At 40.4% G+C, this 21,660-nt stretch overlaps 1 protein-coding gene across 1 annotated transcript in view; it reads left to right on the top strand.

The window, feature by feature from the left end:
* Positions 1 to 21,660, top strand: part of LOC131675601 (casein kinase I-like) — a 567,349-nt gene that overhangs the window by 446,806 nt on the left and 98,883 nt on the right. Inside the window, exon 9 of the mRNA XM_058954633.1 lies at positions 5,191 to 5,293. Within this exon, the coding sequence (XP_058810616.1) occupies positions 5,191 to 5,293 (103 nt within the window). The remainder of the gene's footprint in view (positions 1 to 5,190; positions 5,294 to 21,660) is intronic.

The following is a 21,660-nucleotide window of genomic DNA, read 5'->3' as shown; positions in this document are numbered from 1 at the left end:
AATATATACCGTGGCTTGCAAATTGAAATAATCTGTTTTCGCCAACTTTGAGCCCTTATAAAAAAAATCTGACCAAAATCTCGAGTTGCATTTTATATAGAGTTTCTATTTGCGTTACTCCAAAGCGATTTACGTTGGCTGAATCCATTCTTTAATTTTTGCACGAAAATTTCTTTGTTGATTGGACTAATAGCCATGAGTATATAACATAAAGAAGGTAAAGGATTCAAAGTGATACTGAGAGGTATGCACCCATCAATGGACACTGATGAAATTAAAGCCGTCATAGCAGAATACAAAACACAATATAATAAACATCTATAACATCCGTTTTCGAGTGACTAAGAGTCCATTATCATTTTTTATCGTAAAAATAGAACACGACTACATAAATCAAGAAATATACAGGGTGAACAAACTATTAAATACTGTGGTAAAATTAGAACCACCATACACTTAATGAGACATTCCGCAATGTCAAAATTGCCAAGAATACGAACATACAAAAAATTATTGTTTCAAAAAAGGAGTGTGCAAAACAACATGCAACGAAATAATGCACAATTAAAAAAAAATAAAGAGGTATGCACCCATTAATAAAAGTAAAGGAAGTAAAGTGCGCTAATTGACAAGGGAACTACACTGCAAACTACAAGTGATATCCAATACGTATTCATCTATAACGGAAATTATACACAAAGTTAAGAGAAAATTAACTCATTATACCCAACTTAATTTAAATACAAACATAAACACATACGAAGCAAAACGAAACAAAACATATGCACAAGCAACAACAAATCAAAACAAACTGAGGCAGACGAATCAAAACAAACACCCAAACAGAAAACAGCAGACTCAATAATGAAGTAAATAATAACAAACTTTTAAATATGTTAGGGCAACTAATGAAACAAATGGATACGATGTTAAATCTTTAAACGATCCTTGTTAATACATTAGCATAATGAGCAGATTAAAAATAGTAATTTGGAATGTAAACGGACATATGAAGAGACATTTCGAACTAAAAGCTTTGTTACTATATGAAAATATTGATATCATGTTAATTTCTGAAACTCACTCCACAAGCAAAAACTCCTTAAACATACCAAATTACACTGTACACAAAACAATCCACGCACTGGATCACTGGATAAAGCACACGGAGGTTCTACGATTACAATAAAAACAACAATAGAACATCTTGTTCAATCGCTTACAAGCGAAATGAACTTACAAGCACCCAGCGTGAGTATAAATAATAACAGAGGCCTGATTACGGTTAACTAGAGGTAGATTACTCTATAAAGTCTTACAAAAAAATAACTGCATTCCGATTACGATAGAGAACCAACCTATTGATCAGCTGATTTAAAAAGTTATCTGATCTAAAAGACTTTACAATTGTAAAAGGTACTGATAAAAAATACTTTGAAGCATCATCTTGCTTAGACTTAATATCTAACCACTCTTCAGTACTAATCACATTACAAACAGAGTTACATAAAATTATAAATACCTACAAAGAAATTGACAAGAATAAATACACACACCTCATTGAAGAACGAATCACATGTAACATCCATCTTAAAACAACCATTAACATTGAAAACAGCATTAAAATACTCAACACACTGAATTATTAAATGAGTGCTCTACTATTATAAACAAATATTACGTACAAAAATTCACCTCAATTAAAATTATAGATAAAATCAAGGAAAACATACACCTTAGAAAGAGTTACCTAATTACTAGATTAAGTCAAGATAAAGGCAAAATTAAACAAAACATTTTTATAAATCCATTAGGATACGGGACCCGAAAGTTGTACTTCAAAAAAATACTTTGACAAACTTTGATTTTTGCAATCCAAAATACTTTGACAAACTTTGATTTTTGCAACCCAAATTAGTGCCCGGATGCCTGAAATTATTGCAAAATCACAGTAATATGCACTTTTGAAGTATAATCAAAGTTTTAGCGGGAAAAATTACTTTTGCGAGTCTTGTGACAATAAATTAGATGCATATTAGCAAAATTAGCTCAGAAAATTGATTTTCAAGATGGCGGCCGTGATGAGTCAGCTGAAATAACGTACTTACGCAGTTTTATAGACACTGTATAGTCTTCAATCCTCTTTATTCAATAGTTTTATAAACTCTCAGCACCATTAGATCCAAATTAATTATTATTACATCAAAATTTAAAATGGCGGATCCAAGATAGCGGACTGCAAACTCAAAAATAGCAATTCAGGATAATTTTGGCAATTTGCACATTAAAGGATTAAAGAGAAGAACATAAAAATGCAGAAAACACTCAAAGCACTTAATCCTACAGAAGCAACTGGCTATTCGTTTTGAAAAGCCACTATATGACTTAAAAGACCAACCACATTCATTCTACCAATAAAAAAATCTTGTAGAAGGTGGGTGAAATTAGATAGTGAAGAAACAGAAACATTCGCCAAACGTCCAAATTCAGTATTCTAACCTCACGAAAGAAAAATTTCAGAACAAAAAGAAGGAACTCTACAAGAAGAATGTGACGTCCAAGATAATACACTAATTACGCCAGTTAAAATAAAGGAAGTATTACAGTTAATAAATTCAATTAAGAATAAAAAAGTATCTGGTTTTGATTACATTACAGGCAAAGTGATAAAAAAATTACTCTCAAAAGCAATATTGGGGTCACGGTGGCTCAGTGGGTAAGAGCCCAGGCTTCTGTGTAAGAGGTCGCGGGTTCGAGCCCCGGATATGTCAAGATTTTCAGAAATGAAATTTTCATATGTGTATTACTGTGATTTCCGGTGATTCGGATTCCACCTTAAACTATAGGTCCAGTCATGATTGTGTTCAACTTTATCCTCCTACATCATTTAAAAAAATGATAGAGAAGGTGAGTCTGCATATTCATGACTATCAGAGGCCTGCAATGGCTCGGTCGGTAGGGCGACGGACTCGCACCCGGTAGGCCCGGGTTCGATTCCCAGTACCTGCTGATACAAGCACCTCTGAAAAAAGTTTCATGTGCTTTGTTCTCAAACACATTGCAAGCCTCCGTCGCTAATTAGCACTGATGGAGCATAAATAGAGCGACGTTAAAATAAAAAAAAAAAAAAAAAAATATTCATGACTATAGGGAACCAAGACTAATGCGTACAGGTACTTAGTTTACCTCTGCAGCGTTCCACGTGGACGTAGTTCTTGAAGTAATAACAATAACAATAACAATAACAATAACAATAGAATACATATCAATAGTTTTTAATTTATGTCGTTAATGCTACTTTCCAACTCATTGGAAAGTAGCTGTAATTATGTTAATACCAAAACCCGGAAAAGAAATAGAACTGGTGACTTTATATAGGCCAATTAGCTTACTGTCTGTACTTATCATTACTGGGGGAGGAGAAGAAGCGTCGGCCACCATGATAAAGCACCTCGAGAGTAACCAGTAATCGGACTAGTTTGAAGAAGGGTTGAGTTAGGATAGTTGTGGCTGTTTTCAATCTAGCCACCCTTCAAGCAGTTCTAGGACTTGGGCAAATGTCTACCGAGTGGGGGAGGGTGAATTCAGATCCATAATGAGGACGAGATCCCCAATTCTCAGCAGTATACTTGGGGTCAGTCACTTTGAGAGCAGCTGATACTCATGAAGAACTTCCTTTTGCCAGTAGCGTCAGAAGTGACCGCTTATCACGATCGTCAAGCGGTTTTTTCGCCATGAATTTCTTATTTGGCCTTTTTCTTGCCAAATCAGTTCGTCGAAGGCAAGAAGTGCGTGACGTCTTTGTTTGCCTAAATAAATGTTTTGCCATCTGTCCTATTCTTACAATGTGTAGTTCGATGACAAGTCAAAAGGCTAATTATTATTTTTTTTCACACTGTTTTGAGAGAATTAGCAATAGGCTGATTTGTCTGGATGATAAATCAAGTTCGGATGATTGACCTGGTTTAGAAATAAGAATTATTATTGCTACTTTTCATACAGTAGAAAAATTAAATTTAATTAAGAGTATTGCATTTATCATTATAGTTAAATACATTTTTTGTTTTTAATGGTAGTTCGTTGACTATCTTTCTATTTCTGTTATCCTAAATTACATTTATGTTATCTGATGAATTCAATTTTCAGGTTAACGATTATGTTCTTGAAATAAATATACTTAAATTTGCACAATAAACAATAATCATCGTTATAAAAGCGCTTATAGTATATACGTATGGTATACGCTATACTCCATAGAAGTCACAAAATTGTCAAGTGTTGACTAAAGTTCGTGACATAATTACGTGATATAATAGTTTGTAAAATAATCGATATTTATCAATATTTTAGATTGTTATATTTACTTTTTGATTTGATGCTGATATTAATTAATAGTCGTACAACAAATTTTAACTAAAATTCATTACTTAGAAAATGGTGTACAAGTGATTTCAATCATTGCACGAGTATCGTGAATGCTTAAAATAAAAACATTTATTACCTTAACCACATATGAATCGGACAGCCGATTGGTTTGGTCAGTCTGTAACACGTTTATTTGTAGGTTATATAGATAATGTATCGATAGTCGGATGAACATCCGGTTGTATAATTATGCTCTCATATACGTTATATATGCGTAGTTCGACGTATCTTACATACCGTTAGAAGATTTTTTTAAAAACATTGTTCATATGTAATAAACTGAAAAAACTTTTTCAAAACAGCATAGATTAAATCAAAACTTTTTTTGATAAAAAGTGATAACGTCAACTTTTGACTTTAATAATAGGATAGTGTGTAAGTAATACGTAGAAGTTGAACAGAAAATAAAAGATAATGAGAAGAACCGAGAATTATAATCTTAATTAGTATTGAGTGCTTCATGTATGCAGCATATCGCATGCGTGACGTGACCGTAACAATTGACATTTAATAATGGTTATCTATTATAGTTCTTCAATTAACGATTAATTTTTGTTAATAATTAAAAAGATAAGTTAATGAAAACTACTTCTGGTATAAAAAATAAGTGTTAGTTTTGCCTAGAAGTTTTTGTACGATATTTCTATATAATTATTAATCCTTCATTTGAAATTCTTCATATAGTCATGTAATGGATGAAATAATTTGAATGTTCGATGACATGAAATCGCATTTAAAAGCTTGAAAGTATATAATGTTTTTTAGTGCCTGGTGTAGATGGCCAGGAGCGCAGAGTCAGCGTGAGATTGACACAACGTGGAAACATAGCAGCGACCGTTGATGATACTCACAATCAGTCTAAAAACAAGTAAGGTGCTAATTTATTTACTCAATTATATTAAAAATATTAGTACGTTTCAAACAAGAAATCAGATATGTACGTCCATTCATACTATATTATACATACATAATGCTGATTAAATTTTAGCTTATATATATCTGTGCGTGTGCGCGCGTGTGTGTGTGTGTGTTTGTGTGACCTTAAAGTTGTTTTGAGAGTTACTAAACACGAAATAGATAGAGCTTGACCGATATTTTTCTACCCGTGAAATGGGTTAGGGAATTACCCCTTAAATCCATTATATACATATATTTACAGTCCGCATAATTATATTGCGTCTGCAGAAGTGAATATTCATGGGAAAATAATAAAAAACCATTTTGTATACTTCTGCATAAGTGTCATTTCACTAAGACTTACGATTGCACAAGTGACAAAATATAGACATATAGTGTGAAATATTAAATTAGATTGTAGGATAACTGAAAACTTTGCAAACCGTTCGAAAAATATTATAGATAATAGTTGTAGAGTTCAGAGACTGCCGACTGATGATGACGTTAAACTTGACCTTAAACTTGATTTTGCAAACTTGCGAATGTAATTTTAATAGCATATAATTATATGTATATATCCGTACCTTATTTTTCTCGTAGTCAAATTATTATAGGTTAAAACGAATAGCTCGTAGCCAATAACGTTACAATACAGTAAGAAATCAAGTATTTCAACACATATATACGTATATATTCTTCATCTATCATCCCTTCCTCATCGATCTTAATAAAAGCTTGTAAATATGACTAATATGTTGTATATCCTTTTTTCTATTTAAAGTGATTTTATGTAAGCCGATGTGCAACATTTCGGATATTCTGCGTTTCTTATAATTCTTTTCAAAATCCGATATCTTAGCTTCATCCTAGTCAAATTCGTGTGAGAGAGTTCCTCTAAGTGTAGCTACTAGTGTATCTGAATCAATGTTTTTTTTATGTTCATTTAGTCTAATTTTTAAGCACCGCTTACTTTTACCTATGTAGACCGCTGAACATTGTTTGCAGTTAAAACTGTAGACAATACTAGTGTTGTCTAATGAATCAGATTTGTCTTTTCCTAAACGAATAAACTCTTGTAATGGTTTTTGTAATAAAGGGATTGGAGTAATGTCATGTTTTTTTAACACAGATGAAGAGAACATTTTTTAAAGATGTTGCAATTATTTGGAATAGCGATTATAGGTAGTTTTTGATTTATCAATTTTTTAGAATTGTTCTTCCCTTTTTTATATTTGCTAATCCGTTTATGTATTTTTTGATAAATTCAGATGGATAATTATTCTTTTTCAGGATATTAGTAACTATTTTTAAATTACGCGAACGGAATTTTTTTCAGCAAGTAAAAACACCCGATCAACTAAACTTTTTGATGAATTGTATGTTCTGAATTAAAATTCAAAATTCTGTTAGTTTGTGTTGTTTTTCTAAACCAGTCAAATTCTAATTTATTATTATTTCTGATCAATTTTAAGTCGAGAAATGGAATAAAATTATTCATTTCCATTTCAAACGTAAATTGTAATCTATTATGATAAGAATAAACGTCTCGACAACTAAATCAATTTTATCTTTCGGAACGCACATCAAAGTATCATCAATATATCTATAGCAGAAAACAGGATTAATTCGATATTTATTCCACAACACGTTCAGGCAGTTTTTCTCTAAGTCTTGCATTACAATATCAGCTAATAAAGAAGATATGGAGGAGCCTATCGGGCTTCCAAATATTTGTTTATAATAAATTTTTTTGAACACAAAATTTCTTATTAAATAAAAATTTTATACCTCTCTGAATCTCTTCTATTGGAATCTCACAATTTTTAATTTATTCATAACGTTTGTCCAATCCCTCCAAGACTAAATCACAAGATATATTCGTGAATAAGGAACGTACATCTAATGATATTAAAACGTGATCGTTTGGAACAAAAATATCTTAATTTCCATTATTACAAATTTTATCATTTAAGAAAACTTATAACGCGGAGGATTAACTAGTATAAAAAGAAATTTATTAAAGCAAAAACTCCCACGATGCAGAGCTAACCGCCGCTCCGTTAAACACGTATGATTATACGTGTATTCACCTTTACGTTTGATACTTTCGTTCCTATGTCTTCTTTCCATCCGAGTTGAACTCACCTTAAGTCATCTGACTTATGACACTCGATCTATCTTAGGTCTGAATGACCTAATGCTTATTCGAACTAATCCCCTAGATGAAATTTAATCCGTGATAGATCGGTTAAATTTTAAGGAAACGATATAAAGTAATTCGGCGAATAAAATTAATAACGTTTAATTCTAATAAACTACAGTCTTCGATGGGCCGAAAGACTTTCACAAGTGAATAGGATTTACAATGAATAACAATAATATGGAGAGAGTGAGAAAGAGAGAATTCGAAATTTGACTGCGAAAACTAGCGCTCGGCGCGAATACAAAAATAACAGTCGCGATTGACAAAATATTCTCGTGAATAATTATCCATCTGAATTTATCAAAAAATACACAAACGGATTAGCAAATATAAAAAAGGGAAGAACAATTCTAAAAAATTGATAAATCAAAAACTACCTATAATCGCTATTCCAAATAATTGCAACATCTTTAAAAAATGTTCTCTTCATCTGTGTTAAAAAAACATGACATTACTCCAATCCCTTTATTACAAAAACCATTACAAGAGTTTATTCGTTTAGGAAAAGACAAATCTGATTTATTAGACAACACTAGTATTGTCTACAGTTTTAACTGCAAACAATGTTCAGCGGTCTACATAGGTAAAAGTAAGCGGTGCTTAAAAATTAGACTAAATGAACACAAAAAAAATATTGATTCAGATACACTAGTAGCTACACTTAGAGGAACTCTCTCACACGAATTTGACTAGGATGAAGCTAAGATATCGGATTATGAAAAGAATTATAAGAAACGCAGAATATCCGAAATGTTGCACATCGGCTTACATACAATCATTTTAAATAGAAAAGAGGATATACAACATATTAGTCATATTTACAAGCTTTTATTAAGATCGATGAGGAAGGGATGATATATGAAGAATATATACGTATATATGTGTTGAAATGCTTGATTTCTTACTCTATTGTAACTTTATTAGCTACGAGCTATTCGTTTTAGCCTATAATAATTCGACTATGAGAGAAATGGAGTACATATATATACATATAATTATATGCCGTTAAAATTACATTTGCAACTTTATTGTTAATAATTTGTTGTTTTTCTGTTAATAAAACCTGATGAGGTGAGCAAATATACTCACGAAACGTTGCTGAATATAATTAAAATGAAGGGAATTTCCAGCTCTCACTATTTTCCTTCTTTGCATTATTACAAATTTTATCAGCTAAATTAACGTTTTTTAATTCACTTGTCACTTTAGTAGAACCATTTTTGAGAGAATTTCAATCAGATCATCCTTTAAGGTCTTTTATTCTTTATCAAGATAGATAAAATATTTATTTCTTTATCAAGAAATCACTTATTTGAAGACCACTATTATGAGAAGATTTCTAAAACTAGAAGTTCTCAGAAAAAATAGTTGAATTACCGCACAATAATTTGATTCCTACGAGTAAGATCGATTTGGGATTTGAAACAAAAAATTTCCTATTAAATCTTAAACCGAAATCGAGTGAGTACAACATAACTCGTTTCAGAGAACATTGTTGCAGTGGCATTTGGCTTGAGTGAAAAAATTGCAATAACCATTTCCACTTTTGTATGGATTCACGAGAACTATAAGTTGTTTTGATTCTAACTCGGTCAGGGAATACCCAATAAAAACTGGAAAAAGACTCGACTCTTGTTTAAGTACCTTACATAGTAACTTGTGGATTTCGGGCTCTTTTGCGGATAAAGTGAAATTAGAATATATTAACGTTTGTAGATTGAGTAATATTATAGAGACAATAAAGTTTTGTGATCACAATCAAAAACCATTAGATAAGTTTTGGATGGAAGTGATTACTAACTGAAGGAATCCAACTGTACATTCAGCACAATTCATAAAAATGATTCCCATATTAAGTCATGAGAATGCTGCGTTAGTACGTAGCTTTTCAGTAAGTTCTGAGTGTCTGATAGAAAATCAAAACGAAAAAAGATTGTAGCATTAAGACGTGTGTATGAAGTCATAAAACCATTTAGAAGGACTCAGCCCGTCACCAAAAGTATGCAATCTACGGGTATAGCTCACTTTAATTATATTGATTATTTAAATAAAAAAAAAGAGCGAAGATAAAAACAGAGCTAAAGAAGAAGTCGAAAAAAAAGATAAGCTCAAGAAGTTAAAGACCTGGAAATGAAAGGAATGAAGATATTGAAAGAAGCTGCAGAGATAGAAAAATAAATTAAATTATTAAAAAAATGATTATTATATATTGTGACGGTAAACGTCTTATTAGCGCTAATAGCCTAACCTTGCGGCTGCCGGCGAGGGCAGCACCTGCCGGTTGGGGCGAAAGGTATTGAGGGAATTCGGCACGAGACGAGACGGAACGCGCGCGTATGAAAACGAATCAGTGGAATATTAGAACCCGCACACTCAGCTGCTGCTAAGAAAGATCGGAGTTTTTTCTGAGTTTTCTGAGAGTACTAAAAGGATTAGCTATCGATATCGCATAAGAGAGTCAACTGATAAGAACCGAGAGGAGCTGTGCCTTCGCCTGACGGAGCTGAGTGCGTGCTAGTGTGCGTGAGTAAGCAGTTTCGCCGTCGAGGGTGAAACTGAAAACGCAAGATACCTCGCAACAAAGACTGACTTTTCCGCAACTAGGGTGCGAACGTTTACTCTCGTGCTACCGTACAACTGCTAATAAGGTAAGCTGGCCAGCTTAATTCCGCGATTACTATAATTGTTATTAACTAATCTCGCGTACTCAATAAGAATCGTGCATGTAATAACTCGGCGAACAAAGAGCAGCGAGCGATCCGACACTGTATGTTGTTGTCTTGTAAACATAAACACTCGGGCCGAATACATTGTAGACTTTAGAGGAAATAAACGATCTCGTATATGATATTAACCGTGATTCTCATATTATGATTTTGTGCTAGTAGAAAGTTGGTTGACTGACACCCATTCCCTCCTGCTCTCCGATTTTCGAATTTAAACGGATAGCTACTCCAATACAATATATTGTAACAGGCTGCCGTATAGCCGCTTATCCCTAGTAAATATACTTATCACGGCAGCCAAACGGTGCTCTACTAGCCGTATGCTTCTAGCACATTTACTCACCTCGCTCCGGCGTACGCATGCGCCGTGGCCACTCAGCGATCCAACTTGGGTGCGCGATCTCTCCGCAAAGTGGCGCTGGTGCGCTAGCTTACTAGCGCTCCGTCGGACACCGCAAACACCTCGGTCGACGAACAGCTCCTACTATGCTCGCGCGATCCGTGCTGGATTACCGGCGCGTTCGAATCGAATGTAAACAATAACACCGACGCCGGACAAACGGAAGACGAAATAATAAGATCGTCTCTTATTGGTATCTGACTACTTTATTAGACGAAACTAATTCTGTACAAGGAGGGATTTGCCGAGAGTCTTATCGCACGCTGTGTCGATATAATAATTCGAATGGAGAGAGAGAGAGTATATTTAACGGACGTCGCGGACTAGTCGCACGCACGCTACCCAAAACCCGCCGCGCACGCTGCGCGGGATCGCACGCAAACGTAGGACAAAGTGCGGCGCACTTACCGTTAATTAGAGGAGGATACGGTGGCCAACCGTATCCACTTACGCGGATCACGAGCTGCCTCTGCGACGCCTTCTGCGGCTGTTGCTACGCCGTACGGTGGATGCTGCTCGAGTTGTCTTTGCCGGTGCCGGTGTCACACACGTTGTGCAGTGTGTGCACCCGTCCTACCACTCTGATTGTTGTTGCCGCTGTTGGTGCACACGTTGCGCAGTGTGCACGCCCGCCCCACAACTCATTAACTATCTGTTCTAACTCCCGGTATGTCATTCGGATGGGAAACCACGTTGTTGCTTCCAATGCAAAAAAGCTGCGAGGTCGCCTGACTGAAGGACACAGTCATACTGGCTCGCTAGCTCTCCCCTCCCGGTCATTGCCCCTAACGCGCCCTCTCTCTCTCTCTAACCCAAACCGATCACGGCTGTTACGCTTAGCCACGCTCAGCAGTTCACGCGAGTCCTCACGATTTTCGGCAATCGTTGCAATATATATATATATATATATTTTCTTATATATATATATATATAGATATATATATATATATATATAAGAAAAATTATTATACTATTTATTAAATATTCATCTATTAATTTTACCATATCATAATTTAAACCAATAAATGTATTTAGAAAATCTTTATTTTTTATCAATCTAGTGCAACTCGTTTGTTTTATAAAATTATTCAATAATTTCACTGAAATTCTGAAAACTACTATATACTATATAGAATTGATCAAATGATTCATTGTTTCCAATACAATAACACTGATTCATACACAACATTTTTTTCAAATTAGATATATCATATTAATATTGAAATGATAATATTACTATAATGAAATATTTTATTGCAAGTACATAAAATTACATCATAAATATTCATTTATTTCAATAAAACCATTTAATACAGTGGAAGAAATATTTATTAGATTCAGTGCTGATTCAATCAAAACATATATCTAATTTCTTTGACAAATCTATTATGAAACTGATTTCATTTATTCAATCAAATATTTCACCGTAGAAATATTAGTTTTGATATATCTTTTCGGAATGAAGCGAATTCATTGAACTCAATAAAAAGCTTTCATAACTATCTATTTCATTATATCTACGCAAGCTTGACGGTTTGAATTGCATCGAACTACTGATTCAATAAAGTACATTATTCATAAACTAAATATTATTTCATAAATACTGGTTAATAGTTTAATTGAAACAATAAAATATTTGTAATGAAAAGGTACTTGATATGGTAATAATGATTAGTTTACGAGTAAAGTACTTTATTGAATCAGTAGTTCAATGCGATTCAAACGGTCACGCTTTCGTTGAGATAATGCAATAGTTTATTCAATCAAACGAGTGAGCCGGTGATTTTTTATCACCGTATTTCAATGATTATCAACCGTTGAGTGTACTAAACAAATAGAATTGAGGCAAAACCAATTCTATGCGATTTGAAGCAAAACTTAACAATCTAGAAATAGTCTAGTGAAAATATTGATACGAATTTATATTTATCGACTATTCAATAGGTAATGTAGATTTCAAGCGGCATTTGCTCGCGACCCCCCTCCTATTTTTCGTTGTTCTCGCCTACAGGCATTTCGCGAATGGCGTTTATTCTGACTTGGGAAGCTTGACCGGTAAGCAGGACATCGGCAATTACATAGTTCCATATTTATTTTTATTGTGTTTGTGAGATTTAATTACAATGGCCGACGAGAATGGGAAAAATCTTTTACGTTCTTGGGATTTAGAGGACTTCATTTGTGCATTTGAAGGTATGTGTACATTATTATTTATTTCTATCAACAGAAAGAGATAGAAGGCTTTGTCTTTAAAATATAATGTTCAAAGATTCCGTAAAGTTTTATGAAATTTTCAACATTAATAATTCTCTACATTTATTGCTTCTGTAACATATTACGATCTTGAAATAATAGAATGTGTATTATAATACTTTTTTTGTAAAACGGTAGTCAAACATTATTTATCTAGTACAACAAAGCAGCTTAAAAATTTTATTTGTAAACTATTTTGTACAGTATTATATTTATGATGTTTTGCTGTAAACACGATGCATTTTATGGTGGCTTTGTTTTCGTTTCTTAGAAATTCCTAAAAAAGTCATCTTAACAATGCCATTGTAAACAAACTCGATAACGGTTACGATTCGACGCCGGGTCAGTATATATCATTCTGCATTCTCGAAATTGCTGACGGCTCGGATCACGTAAGAATGTCATTTTTAATATAAACTAATTTGTTCTTTTTTCTCAGAAAACAAAATCACAATTGATGTTTTTCACGCATTGGATGATACTAGTATAGCAGCTTTAATTCTTCTTATCGGGGATCAATTAAAATTTAAAATTAAATATCGGCAACACTTTGCAACAAAAGAAAATTTAGATAAAACATTGAATCGGAAAAGAAAACAAGTAGAGGTAGTACAATAATAATAATAATAATAATAATAATAATAATAATAATAATAATAATAATAATAATAATAATAATAATAATAATAATAATAATAATAATAATAATAATAATAATAATAATAATAATAATAATAATAATAATAATAATAATAATAATAATAATAATAATAATAATAATAATAATAATAATAATAATAATAATAATAATAATAATAATAATAATAATAATAATTGCCGGGCTGGTCTAGTGAGTGGTAACACCTCACTGGGCAAATGCTAGCTTCCAACGTCCACGACGTGCCCGGTGGAAACGTTGTCCGTCGCGTCAATGCTCTGAGCAGCAACGCTATAACGGACACGGCCAAGAGGAAGATATGGCTCACAAATGACGCAAAAGATAATGGTATTCTGCCGATGTGTCCAACCATTAATCACTCATACACATACACACACACACACACTACGCAAACACTCACACACACACGCCTTCTGGCAAACCGGAGAAGTGAATGCTCGGTGACCCTATAAACGGGTCTTACCGAAAAGCGAATGGTCGGGGACTCCTATAAACGAAGTCGCCCGAAAGCGAGAGAAGGGGATATCTCTAAAAGGACTCTCCCCGTGAATGAAGCCCGGTTTCGCCTATGGGCACTCACGTACACGCACACACCACAGGGGGGAACACTGAACACACAGGGTAAACATACAGGGGGGGGGGGGACCTCAGGGGCCGTGCGCTGTCCCAGCGCGGTTCGTGGAGTCGCGACCACGAGGGACCTTCAGCACAACGGGACAAAACCAACAATATGAATATGCACAATGAAAACATTGATGTACCTCAAGTGGTAACTCCTTCTCAGGAGGAATCCACCCCGGGTTCCGATCGGGTGAAAGCCCCGGTGGCCACGGGCAGCGGCACGGATTTTGAGGGCCGCACTTTGTGCACGGGAATGGGGGGAAAGACAGGAAAAAACAAGAAACTACTGAACATACCGAGACGACAGAGGACGGACAGTGGGTCAAGCGGCGGCAGCGGGGTGAGCTACGTCTCTGCCGCTGAGGGCCAAGAACCGACGACAGGACGAACACCGACAAGAACTAGTGATACACGAGACGTGACGGTACCGCTGCGGCGCATACAAGTGCCACCTGCGCGGAAAAACGAGGGCTCCGAAAAGCAGACCTCCAACACTGACGCCGACATGAAATACGTGGACAATGACAACGGACATATGACAGAAAACCTCCAGCTGTTTCGCACGCAGCTCAGGCGCATTGATGCCGCGCTCGAAAAGATGGAGGCACGGACTAAGATACAGAGAAATATTAGTACGGACATAACGACTAGTATGGCTGTAATAAAGGAGGCGGTGGAGATTGCATGGAGTGAATGCGACCGCCTAAATCCCCTCCTGGAGTCCGTAAACGACAGGAGGACAGAAAGACAGAAAAGAAAGAGGGAGGACACGGGGGCCAGCCCTGAGCAAGCCGTCGCCTATCAAAGGGTTGCGGACGAGTCAGGCTGAACCACGGTAAACTCCGCGAACAGAAAAAAGAGGAAGTCTAAACAGAAGACTAATGACCAAACGACGGAGACGACTTCCCTCAAACAGAAGACGCAACAGACTACCCCTGTGGTGGCGCTGGGCGCGCGGAGGGAGAGGCCACTAGCTTCGACATCCGCAGCGGCGACGCCTATCCACGGGAACAAACGGCCCGAGCTGGACAAGAACCGGCCCAGTACGGGTGGTTCCCGCCGGAAGGGGGGGACCAACGTTATACTGGTACGGCCAAACGACGGACGAACGTACGCGGATACCCTGCGCCGACTAAAGACGGAGATTAATCCCGAGGGCTCTAAAGTGAGTATCTCGGGATATCGGAAGACTAAGGACGGAGGACTCCTCATGCGCTTTCGCTGTAACGCAGACGCAAGACGGAAGTTCCAGGAGAAACTCCAGGTTACTCTTGGAAATGAGGGTAATGTACGAGACATGACACACGGACAGACACTAGAGATACTAGACCTCGACTGTGTTACAGACACGAATGATGTACAGAACGCATTGAAACGAGAAACAGGACAAGATGCGGACTTTAAGATCCACATTTTTGGACCTAATAAACACGACGTTTGTATGGCAGTGTTCGAAGCAGACAGAGACACGGCCCACAAACTGCTCAAGAAGGGCAGAATCAAGATCGGCTGGGTCAACTGTCGGCTGAGAGAAAGATTGACGGTCCCGAGGTGCTACCGGTGCCTCGGATACGGACATAGACGAACGGACTGCACAGGACCTGACAGAGGACAGTGCTGTTGGAGGTGCGGGGGGACTGGCCATGTCGGGAGAGCCTGCCCCACCAAACAGCCGACGTGCTTCCTATGTTCCGAGGCGCGTGCAACGGAGAGGGCGCACGTCCCGGGAACGGGAGCGTGCGCGGCCTACCGGGCAGCGCTGGAGGAGTGCCGGAAGCAGACACGACAATGACAGGAATCTTACAAGGAAACCTGCGTAGGCGCGAGGCAGCCCAGCTGCTTATATTACAGACAACGAAGGAACGAAACGTAGACATACTGATACTGAGCGAGCAACTGTGGGACTTACGAGAACAGGACGGCTGGTTCTCGAATATCCTCGGTACGTCGGCCATATGGGTCAAAGGCAAACCGGCTAGGAGAATACAAGCTTCTGGCAGGGGGGAAGATTACGCGTGGGTGAGGGTAGATTCCGTCACCTACGTTAGCGTATATTTGACCCCAAACTGCACGATGGCAGTGTACGAGGAAAAAGTCGGTAAGCTGGAAGACGCCCTCACAGGTCTCCCGGGTGACTTTGTCGTCGTGGGAGACATGAACGCGAGAGCGGTCGAGTGGGGTATGACAACGACGGACAAACGAGGAAGGCTGCTTCTGGAAATGGCCGCAAGGCTTGATCTGGTAGTGGTCAACCAAGGGACGACAACGACCTATAGACGACCGGGCTTCGGATACTCAATACCCGATGTGACGATGACGTCAGACAGGATCTCGTCGCGGATAAGAGGATGGCGGGTGACCGAGGACTATACAGCCAGCGATCATCAGCACATCGTCTTTGAGGTGACAAATCAATCGACGAACATACGAAACGGACAAACTAGAGACAGGACTTCAACGTATTGGAACTTACGACGACAAGATAGAGAGCTGTTTGACAAACTGCTAAGGGAGGCACCGTTACCCGCCGAGTCTGTCCCGGCAGAGCTTGGTCTGCGGGAGCGTGCCGAATGGATAACGGACAAGACAATGGAACTGATAACGGAACTGTGCGACGCCACGATGACTCGACGCAAGGGCCGAACGCACAAACGAGCAATGTACTGGTGGACGGACGAGATTGGCCTCCTCCGTGGGGAATGCATTGCCTGCCGCCGGAGGATGAACCGCGCACGGAAAAAGAGCAGACCAGACGCGGACGAACTATCGACAGCGTACAAGATGGCACGTAAGAGACTGACTACTAAAATAAAGGACAGTAAAAACCGATGCGCTAGACAGTTGTGTGAAGAAGTGAAGCGGGACCCCTGGGGACTTGGTTACAAGATTGTGACCAAGAAATTGGGGGCCCTTGGCCCTTCTGAACCAAAAGACAAAGACACCATGAAAGCAATAGTAGATGGACTTTTCTCAAACCAACCAGAGACGGAAGAAATGACGAACGAACAAGAGACGACAGTGCCAGAGTTTGTCGGGGCAGAGCTTATTAAGGCTGTGTCCACGATCAAGCCTGGTAAGGCACCCGGACCAGACGGTATACCGGGAGAGATCCTCCAGCAGATCGTGGGCGTACGTCCAGGACTCCTCCTGGATAAGTATAACGCGGTCTTACGTGCGGGCATCTTTCCCAGACGATAGAAGACTGCTAGACTGGTTCTCCTGCATAAAGGAAAAGGAGAGCCGAATAGTCCGTCTTCCTATAGGCCCCTGAGTCTTCTAGACACAGCGGGTAAACTTTACGAAGCGTTATTGAAACCAAGACTGACGAACGCGGTAACTGCAAACGGAGGACTTGCAGGAAACCAGTACGGATTCAGACGGTGCTGCTCAACTATAGGGGCGATTCGACAAGTGACCGACGCCTTTCGGCGGACGAGGCTCGTGTGCTACGGAGCGAGGCCAATAGTACTTCTCGCGACTCTTGATGTCAGGAATGCCTTCAACTCCGCTCGGTGGGGGGATATTCTGGAGGCCCTACAAACTTTCAGGGTTCCCGAATACCTGATGCGGGTGATGAGGGAGTACCTACACGACAGATGGATTCGATACGAGACGACCGACAGAACAGTGACCAGACGAATCACAGCAGGAGTCGCCCAAGGCTCAATCCTTGGACCCGACTTCTGGAACATACTGTACGACGCACTACTAAGACTACCGATGCCACCGGGGGTGGAGCTGGTTGCCTACGCCGATGATGTGGCTGTGGTGATAATAGCCCGTACCCCGGAGCTGGCGCAAATGCTTCTGAACCGCGCGATGTTACGAATCAATAGATGGATGACTGAACGCGGACTTAGCCTTGCCCTGGCCAAGACAGAACTCATCCTTCTGACGGGAAACAGGATTAATACCCTGATTCCCATGACAGTCGGAGAGGTATCGCTGCGGACCAGTGGGGCGGTCGAGTATCTGGGGGTGACCCTAGATACGAAGATGACCTTCTGGCCGCACATACAACCGACAGCGAGGAAGGCGGCAGAGAGGACTTCCGCTCTCAGTCGTCTTATGGCAAATACATTTGGACCGAGACAATGGAAGAGACGACTACTGATGACAACGACCCACTCGATCATGCTCTACGGGGCGGAGGTGTGGGCCGACGCGTTGGGGGTCAAGAAATACTGCAAACGACTGACAAACGTACAAAGACAGGGAGCACTGAGGATAGCCTGCGCCTACAGGACAGTCTCGGCTGAGGCTGTCCTGGTGGTGGCGGGGGTTATCCCGATAAACATGCTCGCCAGAGAGCGGAAACGCGTGTACGAACGAAACAGCGACATGACCAGAACGGAAGCTGCCCAGGACGAAAGAACTAGGACGATGACGGACTGGAACAAACAATGAAGGATGAGCACGAACGGAGCATGGACTAGACGACTCATTGACGACCTGAGACCGTGGACGGAGAGGCAATTTGGGGAAGTGAATTTTTACCTGACCCAGTTTCTTACCGGCCACGGGTACTTCAGGAAATATCTGTTTGACAGAAACAAAGTTAACAGCGCCGACTGTAAATACTGTGGATACAAATGTGATGACGCAGAGCATACATTTTTCAAATGCTCACACTGGAACGACGAAAGGCAAAGACTGGAGACGACACTTGGAAACATCACGCCCAACAACATTGTGGCAAAGATGCTACAAGACAAAGACTACTGGACGGTAACGGCAACGTACGTTGAGACTATCCTACGAGGGAAAAAGGCGGACGGTTGCCTGGAAGTCGAGTGTTAGACGAGAAGAATGCGGGAGTAAATGGTATGAACAAATGGATGAATGTGAATAAACGGACGTAACGAAACGATACAGGACCCGTGGACAACGAGAGGACTTGACGCGGTTCTCCAGCGGGAAGTAATGCTTACGCGGTTCCCCGCTGGAGAATGGTGTAGGTGGACTTTACTACTCTTCCCCGGATGGTTTACCCTCCGGTTGAAGAGAAGCGGGATTTGGGCGGTCAGCTGGTCTTCGACGACCCGGAGGCTCCTTGCGTTCGATTGATAGATCGCTTGAAACAGCCCGGTCTGAGAGGATCAGCGAGTCACGTCACACGGCGGGTGGGAGAGTGTAGGTGGGTAGCTTCGGTGAACTGCCGTCACACTCCAACCGTTATGGTCCATGAGGATTTATCCTGTTTTTTTTACCACCATAAAAAAAAAAAAAATAATAATAATAATAATAATAATAATAATAATAATAATAATAATAATAATAATGGCGATCGAGTGGGGAATGAACGAAACGAACCGACGTGGACGACTGCTGCTGGAAATGGCCGCAAGGTTGGACCTAGCAGTAGTAAATACGGGACACACGCCGACGTACAGACGACCAGGGATTGGAGACTCCATCCCTGACGTGACGATGACGTCGGACAGAATCCTGTCACGGGTGAGGGGGTGGCGGGTGGTCGAGGACTATACAGCCAGCGACCATCAATACATCGTCTTCGAAGTGGCGGGACGGACAGAAACGAGACAAACGAGAATCCACCAACCCCCGCGGTGGAACCTTAACAAACTTGACCGACAAAAATTTTCGGAGGAGTTGACGGCGGCATCAGCCCCGGGGTCGAAGATTCCTCCTGAGCTAACGGGCCGGCGAAGAACGGAAAGACTGACAGACGAGACGGCGAAATTAATAAACAACTTGTGCACCAGCACAATGACGAAACGACGACAGATACAAAAAAGACGACCACAATACTGGTGGACGGACGAAATAGCCGAGCTACGCAAGATATGCCTGGCAAATCGGCGACGTGCGACGAGGGCTGGAGGTGGACCCGAAAGGGAAAACCTTCAGGCCATATACAAAACAGCACGGAAGACGCTGACGAAAGCAATACGGGACAGCAAAACGCGATGCTGGAGGAAGCTCTGCGAGGAGGTGAACGAGGATCCCTGGGGAACCGGCTACAAGATTGTGACCAGGAAACTAGGGGCCCGAGTCTCACCGGAACTTAAAGATGCCGAAACAGCAGGACGGATTGTTGACGGATTGTTTCCGACGCACTCGATTAGGACAAACGTGATGGATGACGTGGACGCACAAATGCCTCCCGCTTTTACCGCTGAGGAGCTCATCAGAGCAACGAATGCGATGAAGACGGGTAAGGCACCGGGACCGGACGGAGTACCATCCGAGATCCTCCGGCTCGTGGCTCGTCTACGGCCGGAGATACTTCTCGACCTGTACAATACGTGCTTGACGACAGGAACGTTCAGCGATCGGTGGAAGGAGGCGAGGCTCGTTCTTATTCCAAAAGGTAGGGGCGACCCTGGCACTCCTTCGGCCTACCGGCCGTTGAGTTTACTTGACACTACTGGTAAACTCTTTGAACAATTACTCAGACCGAGACTGACGGACGCGATACAGGCCGGAGGGGGTCTCACAGGTTTGTAATTCGGCTTCAGGAGGGGTCGGTCGACGATTGGAGCGATCCAAAAGGTGATTGATTCTTTCCTGGAACTAGACAGACACTGCCATGCGGCGCGACCCATTGTGCTGCTAGCGACGCTCGACATCAGAAATGCTTTTAACTCGGCCAGGTGGGTGGATATCTTGGAGGCGCTGAAAAGCAACTTTCGGATTCCACCGTACCTGGTTCGGGTTGTGGAGGATTATCTGAGAAACAGACGAATAACGTACGAGACGATCGAAGGACAGGTAACGAGACAGGTCACCGCTGGGGTGGCTCAGGGGTCGATACTGGGACCCGACTTTTGGAATGGTCTATACGATAGTCTGCTTCGGCTTGGGATGCCACTCGGAGTGACCCTCGTCGCCTACGCTGATGACGTGGCGGCGGTGATCACGGAGAGATCTCCCGAGCTGGCGCAGCTGACGTTGAACCAGACCATGAGACGAGTTGGACGATGGATGACAGAACACGGACTGCAACTCGCAACAGAAAAGACGGAACTTATGCTTCTCACGAAAAGACGCATACAGACGATACTACCCATGAGAGTGGGTACATACGAAACGGAGACCAAAGGGGAAGTCAAGTACCTTGGGGTAACCCTCGATACGAAGATGACCTTCTGGCCTCACATACAGAAGACAGCCCGAAAAGCGGCAGAGTGGATAACATCCTTGAGCCGCCTGATGGCAAACACGACGGGACCGAGACCAGAAAAGCGGCGACTGCTAATGGCGACAGCTCACTCGATCCTCTTATACGGCGCGGAAATATGGGCAGATTCCTTGAAGACAAAGAAGTACTGTAAGATAATGACGATGGTACAGAGACAGGGCGCTCTGCGAATCGCTTGCTCCTACCGAACAGTCTCTGCGCAGGCTGTCCTGGTGGTGGCGAGCGTAATACCCGTGGATCTTCTTGCCTCGGAACGCAAAAGGATCTATGGGAGCAGCGCAGACATAGGAC

Source organism: Phymastichus coffea, unplaced genomic scaffold (assembly GCF_024137745.1).
Source record: "Phymastichus coffea isolate CEN01 unplaced genomic scaffold, Cenicafe_Pcof_1.1 PCOF00027, whole genome shotgun sequence".
Taxonomy (NCBI): Eukaryota; Metazoa; Arthropoda; class Insecta; order Hymenoptera; family Eulophidae; genus Phymastichus; species Phymastichus coffea.
The sequence above is the reverse complement of the archived record's forward strand: the minus strand, read 5'-3'. Positions and strand labels throughout refer to the sequence as shown.